Raw genomic sequence first — 15,794 nt, 5'->3', positions numbered from 1 at the left:
GCAGCAGGGAACAAGGCCTTGCACTGGGGCTCTGTGAAGCTCCTTTGGAAACGGAGAGTTGCATTTACAGAAACAGCTTAAAAAACACTTGAAAATAAAAAGTAACGTTTTATCTCGTTAGAAACGCGGGAGGTGAGTAAGGATAAAATACAATTCTGATGCTTCCTGTGCTGTAAAAGACACCTCAAACCTGTTCCACGCAGTTCACAGCAAACCCAGGTCCCACCTGAGCTGTGGCACGTCCAGATTTTTTGTCACAGAAAGTTCAAACTCCGAGCGAGCGAAAGCTCCACAGAATCTGAGCTGGCACCTTCTCTCCTCGCTTCATCCTCTCTCCCCACACCCAGGGCTCTGATGTTCCTCCACCAGCTGCTTTCAGGCACAGAAAGAGCGTCCCAGAGGGAGAAATCAGGATTAATTAGGATCTCTAACAGCTCCAAACGCTTGGCTGAGGAGTCCCAGGGCCGTGTGAGCAGCAGCTCCATCTCCTGTCCGGCGGAGAGGATGAGATTTCCCGGTTACCTGTCGTGCAGGTGGATGTCCACGGGGATGAAAGTCACTGTGGGAGGCTGGGCCAGGCCCTTGTGCCCCAGGGGAGGTGGCATCGCTGCCTTGGAGGGTTTGGGTTGCAGCTCCCGCCTGACCCGCGCGCGCCTGCGGAGGGAAAGGGGGAAACGTCACCAGGGGGGGATCCCGTGGGAAGGGGTGGGAAGGTCCCCACACAACCAGGATACCCTGTACAGTGATTTACCAGTCAGTAAAAGCCAGGATTTCCACCCCAAAGAATCAGGGATGAGAGGAAGTGCAGAGCTACATCCCAACCCTGATGGGATGTTAAGGATTCAGGACAAACCCACAGCCTGGGAAGGTTAGTCAGGAAAACAACGGGACTGATGGAAAACATGGAATTTAATCCCTGTGCCTGCAGGAAGGGGCTCAGCCCCAGCAATAACAGAAGCTGGCAATGAACCAAATGACAACAAATAAGAAAAAACCTCAAAATTTGAAGCTCCCCAACCAATTTGGTCAGAAAGCACCTGGAATGAGCAACACATCAGGCTGCAAAGTCATCACACACAGAAAGGGAACAAAGTCCTGACATTCCCATTTGCTGTTCCAGAACGTGGGAATCCTACAGACTGAGTGTGGCACAGGCACTTAACAGGATTAAGCCTGATTTTTTTCCAATTTCTTTTTTTCAATTTCATCCCAAAGGTACCAAATGGCAAGTCCAGAAGCTGCCAACAACAAACCCTGGCAGGGACTTTGGTCCATCCTGGGGAACACAGAACTTCCCCACCTACCTGTTGTAGGTTTTCAAGATGAGCAGAACCGCTGTGAAAATCACAATCACCCCCACCACGATGGCAGCAACTATTGCTCCAGAACCTGGGGGACAAACAGGGAGGGGGGGAAAAAAACCAACGCCTTATTTACAAAGTTGTCACTGTGCTGCTTGAGGTTCGAGAAGTACAAGGTCCACTAAAATAAAATAAAATAAAAAATAAAATAAAATAAAATAAAATAAACCAGCCTTCTCCTTTTCTTACTTTGGTAGAGACTTTGTTCTTGAGACTTGGTGGTCACGTTCCCTGAGAGCTGAGTGTTGCTGCTCAGTGGCGTGGCCGTCGTCATCTTGACTGCAGAGGGGAACAGGGGAGTGAGTTCATAAAACATCAGTGACATATCAACCCAAATTTACACTGCTAATTAAGCAATAGGGTCAGAACCTACTAAATGAGTGTTCACCCAGCTGGGGTTCTTAATGTTTTCACTCTGGTGAAAATCAAGCCCTGCTGAAGCTGATGGAAATCTCACTCCAGTCTTGAGCAGGTGGCTTTAAAATATCCCTTGTTTGGTGTTAAAAGGATTAAAATAAGATATAAACTCAATAATGCATCTTTGCTGCTGTTTGGAATAATGTGTGTTTTAAATGCTTTAGGGCTTTTAGGTCGTCATCTCAGGTTGAGATCTGCTGGTGAACGAAATCAACTGATAATAAAAATAACTGAGAATCTGACAGGCAGCCTGCCCTGCCTTCTCCCTGGCCAAAGAAAGCTTTCCCAAATCCTCCTGCACTTTGTCCAACACCACAGCCAGTGGCAGGGCACAGGTTTGGGAGGCAGGAGGACACAGTGGGGTGGGCAGTGACAGGCAGGGGGTTGTTTGGGGTGGGGAGGGCACCAGCTGAGTCAACACACGGCGTGTCCTGGGGAGGCTCCGTGGTGGGAATGAGAGGGATCAAGAACCAGCAGGAATGAGAGGGATCAAGAGCCAGCAGCAAGGGGAGCAGGCAGGGTTTGTGTGGGAATGTGGGATCAGGACTGCAGGGTCTGTTTCACCAAATACTTCAGTCCCCCAAAGGTAAGAGTTTGGATTTCTTCTCTTAACCTAAACCCCCAAAATAACTCTGCCCTGAGCCTGTAAGTGGGTCATTCTCCTCTGGCTGAATGATGCCTTTGTTTAGCCAAGGCCACGTTAATGCAGCGACAGGAACTGCAGCTGCAGATCTTTCAGCACTGAAATATTCTGTGTTTAGAGCTTGCCCAGCCCAGGGAAAGGGTTCACACACACCTGGGGGTACCTGAGAGGCACCAGAGCTCAGGGAGGAGCTGTCCCTGTCCCTGTCCCTGTCCCTGTCCCTGTCCCTGTCCCTGTCCCTGTCCCACCCATCCACTCGAAACTGCGGGGGTGGAGGTTGCACATTGGCAGCAGAGGATGAAGAGCCTCTCCATCCATCTGCAGGCTGGGGAAAGCTGGGCAAGTGCTCTGACCGTGGGCAGAATGTAGAAAAAAAACCACATCCAACTGTCACCTTGTGGCTGCTGAGTGGAAGAGCTGCAACCCCAGACTCCCAGGAGAGTTCTTCCCCCTCCTCTACCTACTAAAATGAAAACCCCCAAATAAATAAGGCCAAACATTTTGACATTAAGCCATGTAATACTCCTGCTTCCTCCCTTCCATCTGGTTCAAACCACCTTGGGAATGGCTGAGCTGGTTGTGCATGAGTCACCCAACCCCGAAGGGCTTTTATTGTTGTCGGTGAAACCTCCTGTTTACAAAAAGGATTAATTTATCCACCAGAGCGGCAACAAACTGAGGTGCAAATGGAGATGGGAAAACGCGTCGGGTCAGGTTTTTTTCTCAACTGTGCAGCGAGTCAAGAGGTCCAAGGGCTGTGTCTCCAAGGCCTGAGCCTCCAGCCGGGTCAGGGGGTGCCTGTCCTTCACCTGCAGCCCCATTGCTGCCCCGAGAACCAGCAGGTTCCACCTGAGCAAACCCCTGCTGTGAGACTCAGGGACCCAGCAGAGCCCAGCAGAACCTCCTGCTTTTGGGGAATTGCAGCCTGGACCCTGCCCTACCTAGGAAAGCCCAGGGAAAATGCAGAGTGCTGGGTAAGAGCCACCCAGCAGGGCAGAAGGAGCGGACTTTGCTCCGGCAATCACGGGACATTCTTTCTCCGTGACACACTGGCTGCACTTCCCCCTCTGCACACACACCTGCCTGGCTCCTGAGAGCCACTCATTCCCCCAGCCTGAAGGTGGAGGCTCACACTGCTGGTTGTTTTTGCAGCCCCTGGAAATGTTTCCACGGAGTTCCACTCGGGCCCCCCCTGCCCCCTTTCCACTTAAAGCACCTTGGCTGAATCAGTGCAGGGGTTGTTTGGGCCTGGGGGAGAAATGCTCTCCTTGGCACAGCCTTCCCAAATTTCAGCTGGAGGGCCCTGCTCCTGTAGGAGGAGATGGGGGATCAGAGCTCCAGCAGCAATTACAGGAGAGGGGGGACAGGGAACAGGGGGCTTCGTTTGAGTCTTGATCCACTGAGAGCATTCCTGGGGGGCACGGGAGGGAAGGAAGAGTAATCAGCAGTTAAATATTACCCAGAAAAAAAAACTGATTCAGAGAGGAGAAAAAATGCCTGCAGGCACCTGCAGGAATCTCAAGGCAGGAGTGGCTCAGGGGGGATGGCCAGTGAGACTCGAGGGGACAAATGTGAGACCGTCAGTGGGGGCACTCAAATGGAAAACAGGAAAATTAATCTGAGCTGAGCCCTCAGTTGGAGCCTGGCAGGGGTCTGTGGCATCGTGCCAAGTGCCCCCAGATCCCACCACCCAAACAGTTTCTCTCTGCTGTTCAGAGAAGTTGCAGCCAAGTGCCTGTTGGTGGCCAGTTCTGGACAGACAAAGCAGAGAAGAGCGGCCTGTCCGTGAGGACATTCCCCACAGCGGGAAGTCAACCCCGCTTTGGGCACGTCACCACCTAGAAAAGGCCCTGGAAAAGTCCCCACAGCCTTTCAGATTGCTGGAGGAGAGAGTTTTTTAAAAAAAAAAAAAAAAACCAACAAACCCACCCCACTGCAGACTCAGCAGTGTGTTTGCAGAAACGCTTCCCAGGGCACCTGACAGCACCGAAGGACCGTGGCTCCAGGGCCTCTGGAACTGGGTTATAACTCGGTTGCTCCGTGGAGGTGGTTGTGAAAACACTCAGCTCTGTGTGTGTCAGTGGGAAACTGGGTGACTCAGACATCCCTGCAGCTTTTTTTCCCTTGCCTTCCCTGCTCTGTGATCTCCATTCATGCCTCCCATCGTTCCTCCCTGCCAGAGGCCTGCCGGGGGCTGCAGGTTTGAGCTGCTGTTTCCTGGGGTTTGTGGCTCTCCATGAAAGCAGCACAGTCATCCCCCACCACATTCTTTCCCTCTCCCACGTGCCCAACCACAGGCCAGGCCAGGGCTCCCTCTGTGGCCCCAACCAAACCCCCTCCCAGCACGGTGACACCGATCCCAGCCTGGCACGAGGGCATGGGAACCCAGCACGTGGGATGTCACCCAGGGGAGCAGGGGCCGCTCTGGGCAGGGGGATTTACCCTCAGGGCACAGGGCCTGCTGATCTTAGAGCCCTGTTAACCCCCACCCTGGGCTTCTCCAGCTGCCCTGGGCACTGAATCCTGGCTGATTCCATCGCCACAAACGAGGAGAAGAATTTGGTGTCGCTGATAAAAGTCACTGCTTGCAGGAGCAGCAGACAGAGAGGAGCTGGGCTGGACGGGAAACCTTCAGGAATTCCTGCCAAAAAGGCAGCCAAGCTGTGGGCCAGAGCTTTGGGAGTGTTGTCCTTGGTCAGCAGCTCAGCCTGAGGTACCTCAGGCTCCCCGGCTGCTGGGCTGGACCTGCTGCAACTGAAGCTCTTCAGCCACCAGAAAAATGCAAATCCTGATCCTTCTGTGGGAACCTCTGAGAGTTTCACACCCGTCAGGGTTTTTTTCTGTATTAAAAACTACAGAGAGACTCCTGGGTGGAATATCACGCTGTCAGGGGGCAGGGTTAGATGGGATATTAGGAGAACATTCTTCCCTGAGAGGGTGGGGAGGCCCTGGCACAGGTTTGCCCAGAGAAGCTGGGGCTGCCCCATCCCTGGAAGTGTCCAAGGCCAGGCTGGAGCAACCTGGGCTGGTGGAAGATGTCCCTGCCCGTGGGTAGAAGAAGATGCACTTTAAGGTCCCTTCCCAACCCAAACCATTCTATGATATAAAGACTCTGTACACACAATATAAGGAATTCTGGCTGCAGCAGAGAAAGGCAGCTCCTTTCACTTTGCAAACACCAGCACGGAAGCAGCCACAGGATTTCTTGCACATGCCAACTTGTTGAATCAGTGAGGCACCTTCCCCTCTTCCAGGAACCCTTTAGACAAACACACAGGTGGTTGGTACCTCATGTTTTCAGCCTGGAATCCCTCAAGCCCAGCCTGGCACCCCCAGCCTGGTTCTCTGTCCCCACAGAGGGACAACGACTCTGTCAGGCCATGAAGTCACCGGTCACTGCTTTGTCTGCTGCTTTGTAAGCACTAAATGAAACCCTCCTGCCCAAACACTCCAGCCCAGCACAACTTACCCCAGCAGTGAAATCTGTTTGCAAAACGCTCTGCTTCCTTTAGCAGGGACTTCCTGGGGCATTAAATACATAAATTACCAGGAAAGACCAGAAATCGCCGTTTAAACCTGTCAGCAACTTCAGAACGTCCCCAAATAATGCAAGCACTGTAGTTCTGTGCTGGAGACACTCAGCGAGCTGTAACACGATGCTCTGAGCTTTCTAGTTCTTCTGTTAAATATTACTTTGCCAGCCCTTTCCAGCCACTCAACAGATTAAAGAAAAAAAGAACCCAACAACCCCCCCACACACAACAAAACCACAAACAAACCACCAACAAACCCTTATTTGTAGCGCTGGGGTTGAATAAGTCAGGACAAGGGATTCGGCGTTTGCAGCGATGAAAGGACACGGCGAGCGAGGGAACAATCGCTCAACAGCCGCGCTGAGCTCTCCCCGGGGAGGGAACAACGCGCCAGCTCAGCCCCAGCCCCGTCCCTTCGAGGTTTCCAGTTAATGGAACAACTTCTCGAGCGCCGGTCGAGCAGGGCGAGGGCATCTGCTCGCTGTTTGTCTCTGGCTCGGAGCTACCCACGAAGAGCTTTGCGTTCGCCGCGGAACGGGAGCACAAAGCCCGCATTAACCGCGCTCAGGAACGGCTCTTCACACGGGCAGAAGGCACCGCCGAGCTTTAGGGCCGGAGGGTTAAACTGACGGTAAATCAAGAGTGATTCCCATCCCCTCCCGCACCTCCCCGCACCCCCCGCCCGGGGTACTCACGGGGGATGCTGCGGGCTCGGGGCGCTCCCGCGGCGGCTCCGGCTCCTTCCCCCGGCCGGGGCTCCGGCTCCTTCCCCCAGCCGGGCCCGGCGCCGCCCGGGGACAGCGCGGTGCCCGTGTCGGAGCCGCCGCAGCCCCGGCACAGCCCCCGCCGCCCGCAGGTGCCTCCCCGGGGCCGCCCAGCCCAGCCCGGCCCCCGGCGCCGCCTCCCCGGTGCCCCCGGCAGCGCCTGGAAGGGAGGATGGAAGGGATGGAAGGGATGGAAGGGATGGAAGGGATGGAAGGAGGCGGGATGCGATTCCCCCCCAAGCTCGCAGGCGGGATTTGGGAACAGCCCGACCCCCAAGGTCTTCCAGGCACTTCGCGGGGAGGGTCCCAAACGCTTCCACCCCGAGCGGTTCCGTCCGCTCGTCACGATCGGACTGGAAAGGAATCCTTGCCTTTAACCTGCGCTCCGATGGCTTTATCTGCGCTTCCCGCTAAGTGTGGAGTGTGTGACCACAGCCCCTGCCTGGATTTTTCCTGTGGGAATCCCCCTTCTAAAAGGGATCTGTCCCCCGCCTAGACCTGATGCTGCTCCCACGGGAAGCCAGGAAACCACACGAACAAGCCACAGCCCTCAGCCCAGGCTCAGCTCGTGGTTTAGGATCTTTGTGCAGATGTTTCCCCCCACACACAGCTGCAAGCAGAGCCACCATCCCTGTTATAATCCACCTGAAACGAAGGGATGGAACCTGTCCCTTACAAAATCCAGCCTCTGTATGCCAAGGCAGCAACGGGGGCATCCCAACAGTCCATAAACATTTGCAGTGGGTTTTTTGGGAAGGCCAGAGTACGTCACAGCCCGGAAAGATGGGATGAGGGATGAGGTGCTTCCTTCCCTACAGCTCCCTGCTGATTCCTGGGTGGGAAATGTTCACTCTGGGTCTGTGCCTGCTGATCTGTGGGTTCACCACGGAAAGCGCTTTGGGGAGCCATCGACAGAGGTGTCAAATGCAAACCTGAACTTGTACTTACAAACCTGAACTTGGATTTATAAACCCAAACTTGCCTCGGTGCTTGCACCAAAGACAAGGCCACAGCCACACGTCCCATCTGAGAAGCTGGTGCTCAGGTCCAAGTGAAGACTTAAAGAACAACCAGACCAGCATAGACCACTACAGGAAATGGGAATTTACCTCCTCCAGGAACATTTGTATTCCCAACATGTTCAGTTTGGTGCAACTTTTCTGCACAGCTACAAAGACCCCCATTAGTCCCTTCCAGCTCAATCAACCCTTTTGCCTCAATCCCACCCTGTGAAGCTCCTTAAAACCAGAGACTGAAGCCTCAGCAGGGATTACTCACCAGTCACCTTTTCAAGGGAGTAAATTTCGCTTGATTGGTTTCTTTTCAATTACTGCCTCATCCTGCACCAACAAGAAGCAACACGAGGCTCTCCCGGGAACAGGAGTGGTTTTCCAGCCACATCCCTTGCCTGGGCTGGATCTCTGGAGAGCACAAGGGGCAACCATCACTTGGAAGAGGTGTGAATGCAAGTTAATAAATCTCTCCTAGCAAGTTTTCCACTCAGAGCAGAGCAAGTAAACAAAGCCTGGTAAGATGAACGTGATTGTAGGCTAAATAATCCCACAGCAGTCAAAAAATGGAAATGAAAGCTTTCAGGGAATAAGTGAAGCAACAGGCATTTAAAGGGATCTGGGATATTTATTTATACAAAGTGCAAGCTCGGGAAAGGGCTGAGTTTGGTGCCCCTGGTGCTAAAAATAGCACCCAAGAGCAGGTCAGTGATTCAAAGAAACAGGTTCTGGTGGTTGTGACCGAGCCATGGCGTGGTGTAAATAAAGCAAACTTGAACTTCAGCCATTCCCAAGGCAGGGTGTCACCCTGGGGTGCCACTTCTGGTGCCAACTCTCCTGCTCCTGATGCCACCCAGGACAAAAGCCCCCGGTTTACTTTTGTGGATCGGTGCATCCCACATTATTTATGGAAAATCTGTCCCTTTCCCTCCTGTGGGAATGGGAGTCTTTTTGAAAGCAAGGAACCCACCACAACCCCCCTCAGTCCCTCCTGCAGCCCAGCAGCTCCCAGGATATTCCTGCTGAACCCCCCCAACTTCTTCCCTTCCCTGACAATCCCCACGTGGAAACCCACAAACGATTGCTGTGATGTTCACTCGGGGCAGACACCACCCTGAAAGAATCCTCCATCTCAGACCTGGCCCAGAGTGGAACACAGCTAAAATCCCAAGTGTGAATGGCACTGCACTGTTTTATTTGAAGTGTCTTTACACAATGAGAAGTGCTGGAATGTTCCACATTTTACACGTTTATACATCGACAATGTCACGCTGGATCTGCCTCATAGAAGTGTTTCTGAGGGCTCCCCACTTACTGCTACTCACAGCAACTTCTACAGTGGGGTGGAAATTCAACAGCTAACAGAGTAGAAACAACACAGAAAATCCAGACAGGGCTTCTGGAATTTGAAGAGTCCACAAGCCTGATGGGTAACACAGGTTTTTGTTGGTGGTGGTTTTTTTTTCCCCCTTTGTTTCAATGCAGTGAGACAGAGAAGTTGGTCTTTGAGTGATTTTAATACCTGAAGAGATACATAAATATCACACCTGTGGAGGCAATGTGAACAAAGCCCATTTTCCTACCTTTTTAACCTACACTATTCCTGCCTCTGGAACAAGGACCTGCCTGCAGGATCCCACTTTGCAAGGTGAAGCTGGTGGTGGATCCAGGACGACACAAGAGTTGGAAACTGCTCCATCCACGTGAATCCCTGACCATTCCTTTTCTCTCTGCTGTCAGTCAAGTGAAAAAAAAAAACCACTCTGGAGAGTTCAAGAAGCACGTCATGAATGACTGAACCACATTGAAATGACCCTGAAAAATCTGAGTTTCTGAATTACTCAGATGATTTCCACACACGAATATCAGCAGCCTGGTTTGTTCACAGATCATTTTATCCTTTGAAATAGAAAAAAAAAAAAGAAGAAAAAAAAAAGAAGAATCTGTCTAGACTAAAAAAGTTTGGCTATAAAATAGCATAAAAGCACAGGAGCAGGTGTTGTTATATACCAAGGCATGTTGTCCTCCTACTAAAAAAACACTTAACACAAGATCACAAAAGTAAAGATCTGTATTCTAAAAGATGCCCCCCTGCTCTCAGAGGCAGCAGAGGCTCTGCCAGACACACAGGAAAACAGCAAACAAGGGCTGGAACTGCATAAAAACTGCCTAAGCCAGGCAACTGATTGTCTTGGAAAATACAAAACAGACTGGGGAAGTTAAAAATTAACCCTCAGCGTCCGATCTCCTGCCATGACCTCACAGTCACGGCGTGACGTGGAGCCCGCTCGGGGACTGGACATCCCCAGAGAGGAGCAGAGACCACACATTCAGCTGCTGGACCCACACTTTCATCTACCTGCTGTAATGAACTCCTAATTAGGTGTCGGTGCAAGCCACCAGTGCACCAGACAGAGCTCAGGGTTGGTGACAGTCCTGGTGTGCAGCCACCAAACCCAGCTGAGTTCAGCTCCACCCCTGTGTTTGTGCCTCATGGCCAGCCACAAACACACACTTGGCCTTTCTGAGGAAAGCAAAGGGTAATCCTCACCTCAGCTGGGAAGGAATTTCAGCATAAGGAGTGCATTTCACTTGTGTTTAACGCTGCATGAACTGGAAGCTGTTGGACCAGCACAGATCAGCTCTGCATTGCTGTGCAATGAGCTTCCTGGAACCCAGCCACGACAGCAAGAGATTATTTCAGCACTTGGTACATCACACTGTACAACAGAAACAAAAACATCTTAAAAAAAAAAAAAAGAAAAAAACAAAACACAACCAGACTTCCTATAATTGTCACTATTTCAAGTCAGGTGGATTTGCTACACTCAGGGGGGTGGTGGGGTGGGACCAGTCCCTAAAATTAAAGTGCTTTTCAGAGCATTGGCATCCAAACCCTTGAGCATGAGAGAGACAACTACACAGTCAGCTCTGTTGTGGCTACAGCAGCAGCACAGACATCGACACATGGACTCAGGAGTGTCTGGTGTTGGTACCCCCTGGAGCAGCTGAGCTCTAGCAGTGCATGGTCCCCCCCACCTCCAGGGCACGCTCGAAGGCCTTGGAGTCGCTCAGGATCGTTGGGGGCGGGTCCGGGCGCCGGGTCTGCAGGATCTTCTGCCTGGGGTTTTTCAGCTCCTCCTCCTCCTCTGTCTCGCTCTCACACACGTGGACCACCACGCTGGGAGTGGAGTCTGTCCCTGCGTGGAGCTCGTACTTCTCCCCTGAGGGCAGCAAACAAACACCCTGCTGAAACACCTCCACCCAGGGGGAAGCATTCACCTCAAAAACTCCTTGAGATCTCCAGCAGCACAGCCAAACACTCACCTGGGATTTGCTGGGCTGCCACGCTTCACTAAACCTCTTTAAAAAGAGTTACATCGTACTTGGAGGACAATCAACCTTTCAGCTGGTGTTTAAAGCATGGAAGGGGTGCTAAAAAACCCCTCCTGAGCCACTGAAGGCAGCACACACATTTTTTAAGTGGCATCATTTATGTGACAATTTGTAAATGAAATCCTACAAAAGCACTCAAAAATGTTAAGCCTCCATATTTCCTGTCTGTCACAGAAAGCAACCACCAGGTTTCCCAGGAAGGCTCAGAAAGAAGTTGATGATTAAACCCCCAAAAGCACATATTAGCATCTCTATATCCTTAGTAACTTGAGCTGCCCATCTGCAAGAGCCTGAAGTTCTCATTCCTCTTTTATTGTTTGTTTCCTTAACGCTGAGACTTGGACAAAATTCAATATATGGACGTGATGGAGCCAGTACCACACAGTCCAGCCTGTGCTACACTTCCAACCAATTAACTAATTAAAGTAAAAAAAAAAAAGTGATGGGTCATTTCACTCCAGGAAGAAACATCACATTAAAGAGACTGAGTTTCTTCTCACGCAAAGACAAGTAGATAAAATCCCTCTATAACCATTTTTCAACTTAAGCATCACAGCAAAAGCAGGTGAAATGTTCCCACCTGGTCCCAGCTTGGAGACAGCACACAGCAGGTCATAGTTTATCAGGGGAGTTGCATCTTCACTCTGTTTCCACCCAACTGGTGGAGAGGCAGGTGGGGAGATGAGGAACTGTTTGACAGGCTGTGGAGGGAGGAGGTAGGACTTGTCACCTATTTCGCCGGACACCTGCACCTGAGGGCAAAGCCAGGAGATACAGATGGCAGATGTTAATTCCCTCTTTATTTAGGCATTTCTCTACTAATGCCTGTCCACCCCCTGCTTTGGCAACGGCTCCATTCAGCCAGTCCTGTGGGTGCAACCCCCAGGGCAAGGCTGCAGTTCAGACCTCGGCCTGGGCAGGTGCTGCCAGTGCCGACCCAGCATTTACATCCCTGCAAAGAGCACTCTGCACCCACCCCTTCCCTTCCAGCACAGCTCTGGTGGGGTCTGAGCAGCAAAACTGCCCCCAGAGGGTGAATTTCTCCCTGACGTGGCTCAGGGTGGGACAACGAGGCTGGAGGTGATTTCTGATGGTTGTCACGAACGGAACTCACTGAAAAAGGAGGACTGAGGGATGAGGGCCACGAGCACAACCCCTTTGCTCCACCCCACCTGGGCAAAGTAAAGCTTCAGCTTCTTGCCCCCGAAGTCCGTCTCGTGCAGCTCTATCCGTGCTCTCGCTGCTGCCTCCGGGTTGCTGAAGTTTATCCTCACCCTTCTGAAGCTCTTGAACAACTGGAACGTCACCTGGTCGTCGTAGGCCGTGAAAAGGCCTTCAAACCTTTCCTAGGGGTGAAGTAAAAACATTGTCCAGATACAAAATGAATGTTTTTAATCTGGGAAAACACACTAGCCTTGGGCTTTCCCCCCCCCAAATCCCACCCATGTCCCTTTGCAGCAGATTTGTCCCACGGATTCAGTTGGAATTCCAAGAGCACCTGGATGTGAACACAGACCGAACACTCGGCACGCACGAACTGCCACCTAGTGAGAGAAACTCGGAGTGCGCATCTCCAAAAATGCACGTGGCTCTCAGCAGGGATCTCCAAAAAACGCCGTGCAGATGGAAGCATTTTTATATGAGATGAACTGAAGCGCTGAGTTCTTAAGGCAATGTCAAAATTCTCATCTTAGTCAGGGATTTTTGGTCTCTTCCAAAGTAAACACTCACAAAAACGCCAGATTTAAAAAATTTACATACTGCTCCCCCTCACTCATGTCATGTAACTAATTATTCCTGGTGCCCTTGGAAGCCCAATGGAATTAAGATCTGATGGAATAAAATGCTGACAGGCCAGAAGAGAAGATTTAGTTTATTATAATGTTTTCATGAGCCACTTTCAAGGTGTTCAAGTCAGAACACGCATCCCGCACATTTTGTCTTGCTCTTTTAACAGGAAATAAAAATTTACACTTGCAGATTTTATTTTTAAGTAATAATTAAAAAAAAAATCGGATTTTATTTTATTAGATGGATGTGGTACCAAAACCACTGAATAAAGAGAAAAAAGATACTGATCAGAGGAGCTTTCCAGGGGAGCAGCACTGTGTATCCACTGACAATTCCAAAGGCCAGGGAAGAGTGGTTTTATTTCCTCTTTGGTAGCTGTGCTCAGGCTGCTCTGAGCTTCCCAGGAAAATACTTTGGGATGGGTTTTTTCCCCCAGTTATAACAAGCATTAACACACCAGATTACACTTCCAACCCCACCCGCTCCTCCTGCCTCACCTTCTCCTCCTGCACCTCAAACACGGCTTCGTGCACGCTGCAAGCGAAGAGGGAGGTGGGCAGGTCACTCAGATCCATCATCTCTTCCAAATAGTCCTCATTTTCCCCAAAAATCATCTGCTCCTCCTCCTCCTGGTCGCTGCTGTACAGGTCGGACTGGCTGTCGCTCCAGGACTTCATGGGATCCCTCAGCATCCTTGTCCCCCTGCAGCTCCTGGGGAGGGGCCAGCTTAGAACAGGGCTCTGCCATCCCAAAAAAAAAACACACAACCCAAAATCCAGTGTGAGGACCCCACACCCCCCTGCCCTGGGGAAGGAGTGAAGATTCTGCTGCTCGACCCAAAGGGACATCAAGTCGCTCCGTCAAGGAGCTGAAATTCCCCCTCCCTTGGCCCTGACGAATCCAAACTGACAACGCCACTCTGTGTAATTCCCAGCACAGCATTTCCTGCTGTAAACCCAAAAATCTGAAAAGCTGCTGCAGGGAACACCGAGCTGCAAAAGCCACTTCAATTCTGCTGTGGTTCTTCCTTCATTAAGAAAGCATCACAGTTCTGTTCTTTTTAATCACGAGCCTACAGGGTTAATTCTGTTTTTCCTCTCAGATTACCAGTTTTTCGTGACTTCACCCAAATCGGTATCAAAGCATCTGCTTACTGAGCAATGCAAGGACATCCTACACCTTCCCTGGCATCAGATGAGACAGGTAAGGCTGATGTGTGAATGTTAATTAACAAGTCCAGAGACAAACAGCCCTGTGAGAAGTGATATTTTAAGAGATCAGGCAGAATTGTTTGATTATGCAATTATTAGAGAGCATTAAAACCAGAAGAAGGGCGCTCCAAGCTTGACAGGCGCAGGAATGGGATTATCAGTGCAACAGCCAACCTGTTCTGATTCAGCTTTCCTAAGACAAAAGGGAATTTCTTCACTTACCACCCTGGAAAGGCGAGAGGTTCCTATTTATCTGTGAATGGAGATATGCAAATGCACGTTGTTTGTCACAACCAGCTAATTCCTATTTACGATCCGCTAATTCTTACCAGGGTATTAACTGCAATAAAAAAAATTGAAAGCGATTTCATTGCAGCGCTCATTAGCAAACTCTTTGCTCTCAGATTGCAGATTTAACAGCCTCACACAGCTCGACTGAAAGGATCCCAAGGAACTAAAGCCACTGGGATCAGACCTTTCACTGAGCCCTCTCTTCTGGGAATTAATACAAATTAATACCTGCTTACCACTTAAACGCCAGGTGAAACACTCGAAAGCAAACTTCACACAGAGCTAAAAATCTTCTGAAATTTAAGCAAAGGGGTTTCTGCCCTTGGGGGCTTCTGCTCTTGGGGGTGTTTTCCTGGGCATCCTCTGGAGCAGCAGCCGAGAAGGAGCAGCTCCCTCACAGTCACATCCCACCGCTCAGGGAGCCACCCTCCCGAAAAACCCGAACACAGGGACCAGAAATGGCCATTTCCACAGCAACAGAACCCTCCCCGAGGAGCCGAGGGGCAGAAATCCTTCCCTGGGAGGCTGGGCAGGCCCTGGCACAGGTTTGCCCAGAGCAGCTGTGGCTGCCCCATCCCTGGGAGCGCCCAAGGCCAGGTTGGAGCAGCCTGGGATAGTGGAAGGTGTCCCTGCCCATGTCAGGGGGTGGCACTGGGTGATGTTTGAGGTCCCTTCCCACCCCACCCCACCCCACGGTCCCGCACACCCCGCGGAGCTGCAGGGACCGGGGCTCACCCCCCACCCGCGCCGGAGCCCTGACCGGGGATATTCCTTAATTAACCCCCCCCTCCCCAAACCCTCGGGATCCGCCCCTCAGGGAGAGAAACAAAAAAAAAACCCAAACCAAAACAAACCAACAACTTCCGCACCCTCGGCCCCGGCCCGGGCCTCACCTCACCTCACTTCACCTGCGGACGGGGCTCGGGGCGGGGCGGCGGGAGCGCGCACCGCGCTGTGCCCGTGGGGCTGGAGGGGCGGGAGCGCGCACCGGCCGGGGAGGGTGTCCGTGTGGGGCGGCGGGAGCGCGCACGGGCCGGGGAAGGTGCCCGTGTGGGGCGGCGGGAGCGCGCACGGGCCGGGGAAGGTGTCCGTGTGGGGCCGGAGCGCGCACGGGAGCGGCGGGAGGGACGGGAACGCGCCTGCGCGCGTGTCCCCCCCCCCCCCCATCCTCCCCCCCTCACGCCATTCCCCAGCGCCTCCGGGAGCGGCGGGGAGAGGGTCGGTGACCCGGATGGAGGAAGGGGGAGGGAGGGAGAAGATGGAGTGAGGGAGGGGAGAGGGGGATAAGGGAGGGGAAGGGAGGGAGGGGCGGCCCCGCGCATCCCCCGGCCCCGCTGAGGGGGTCCGGCAATGGCCGAGACCGGGGAAGGGTGGTGG

The 15,794-nt window shown here is 52.2% G+C and overlaps 2 protein-coding genes across 3 annotated transcripts; both read right to left on the bottom strand.

The window, feature by feature from the left end:
* Window positions 1–439: 439 nt before the first annotated feature.
* NCMAP (non-compact myelin associated protein) lies at window positions 440–6,707 on the bottom strand. Of its 2 annotated transcripts, XM_027903411.1 has the most exons (4): window positions 6,646–6,707; window positions 1,551–1,640; window positions 1,305–1,389; window positions 440–654 (listed from the first exon to the last, which is right to left on the bottom strand). In XM_027903411.1, the coding sequence occupies exons 2-4, from the start codon at window positions 1,633–1,635 to the stop codon at window positions 519–521; spliced, it is 306 nt and encodes a 101-aa protein (XP_027759212.1). In that variant the 5' UTR covers window positions 1,636–1,640; window positions 6,646–6,707; the 3' UTR covers window positions 440–518. The 2 variants fall into 2 exon arrangements, with proteins under 2 accessions (XP_027759212.1, XP_027759211.1); XM_027903410.1 differs by lacking the exon at window positions 6,646–6,707 and having other exon boundaries at window positions 1,551–1,711.
* Window positions 6,708–8,900: 2,193 nt separating this feature from the next.
* On the bottom strand, window positions 8,901–15,427 carry RCAN3 (RCAN family member 3). The gene is made up of 5 exons (XM_027903413.1): window positions 15,342–15,427; window positions 13,413–13,659; window positions 12,297–12,470; window positions 11,705–11,876; window positions 8,901–10,952 (listed from the first exon to the last, which is right to left on the bottom strand). The coding sequence occupies exons 2-5, from the start codon at window positions 13,605–13,607 to the stop codon at window positions 10,744–10,746; spliced, it is 750 nt and encodes a 249-aa protein (XP_027759214.1). The 5' UTR covers window positions 13,608–13,659; window positions 15,342–15,427; the 3' UTR covers window positions 8,901–10,743.
* Between the last annotated feature and the right edge of the window lie 367 nt (window positions 15,428–15,794).

Source organism: Empidonax traillii, unplaced genomic scaffold (assembly GCF_003031625.1).
Source record: "Empidonax traillii isolate 1590-97213 ecotype Southwest subspecies unplaced genomic scaffold, ASM303162v1 scaffold958:size599741, whole genome shotgun sequence".
NCBI classification, from domain to species: domain Eukaryota; kingdom Metazoa; phylum Chordata; class Aves; order Passeriformes; family Tyrannidae; genus Empidonax; species Empidonax traillii.
Note: the sequence above shows the minus strand (reverse complement) of the source record. Positions and strands in the feature narration are given on the sequence as shown.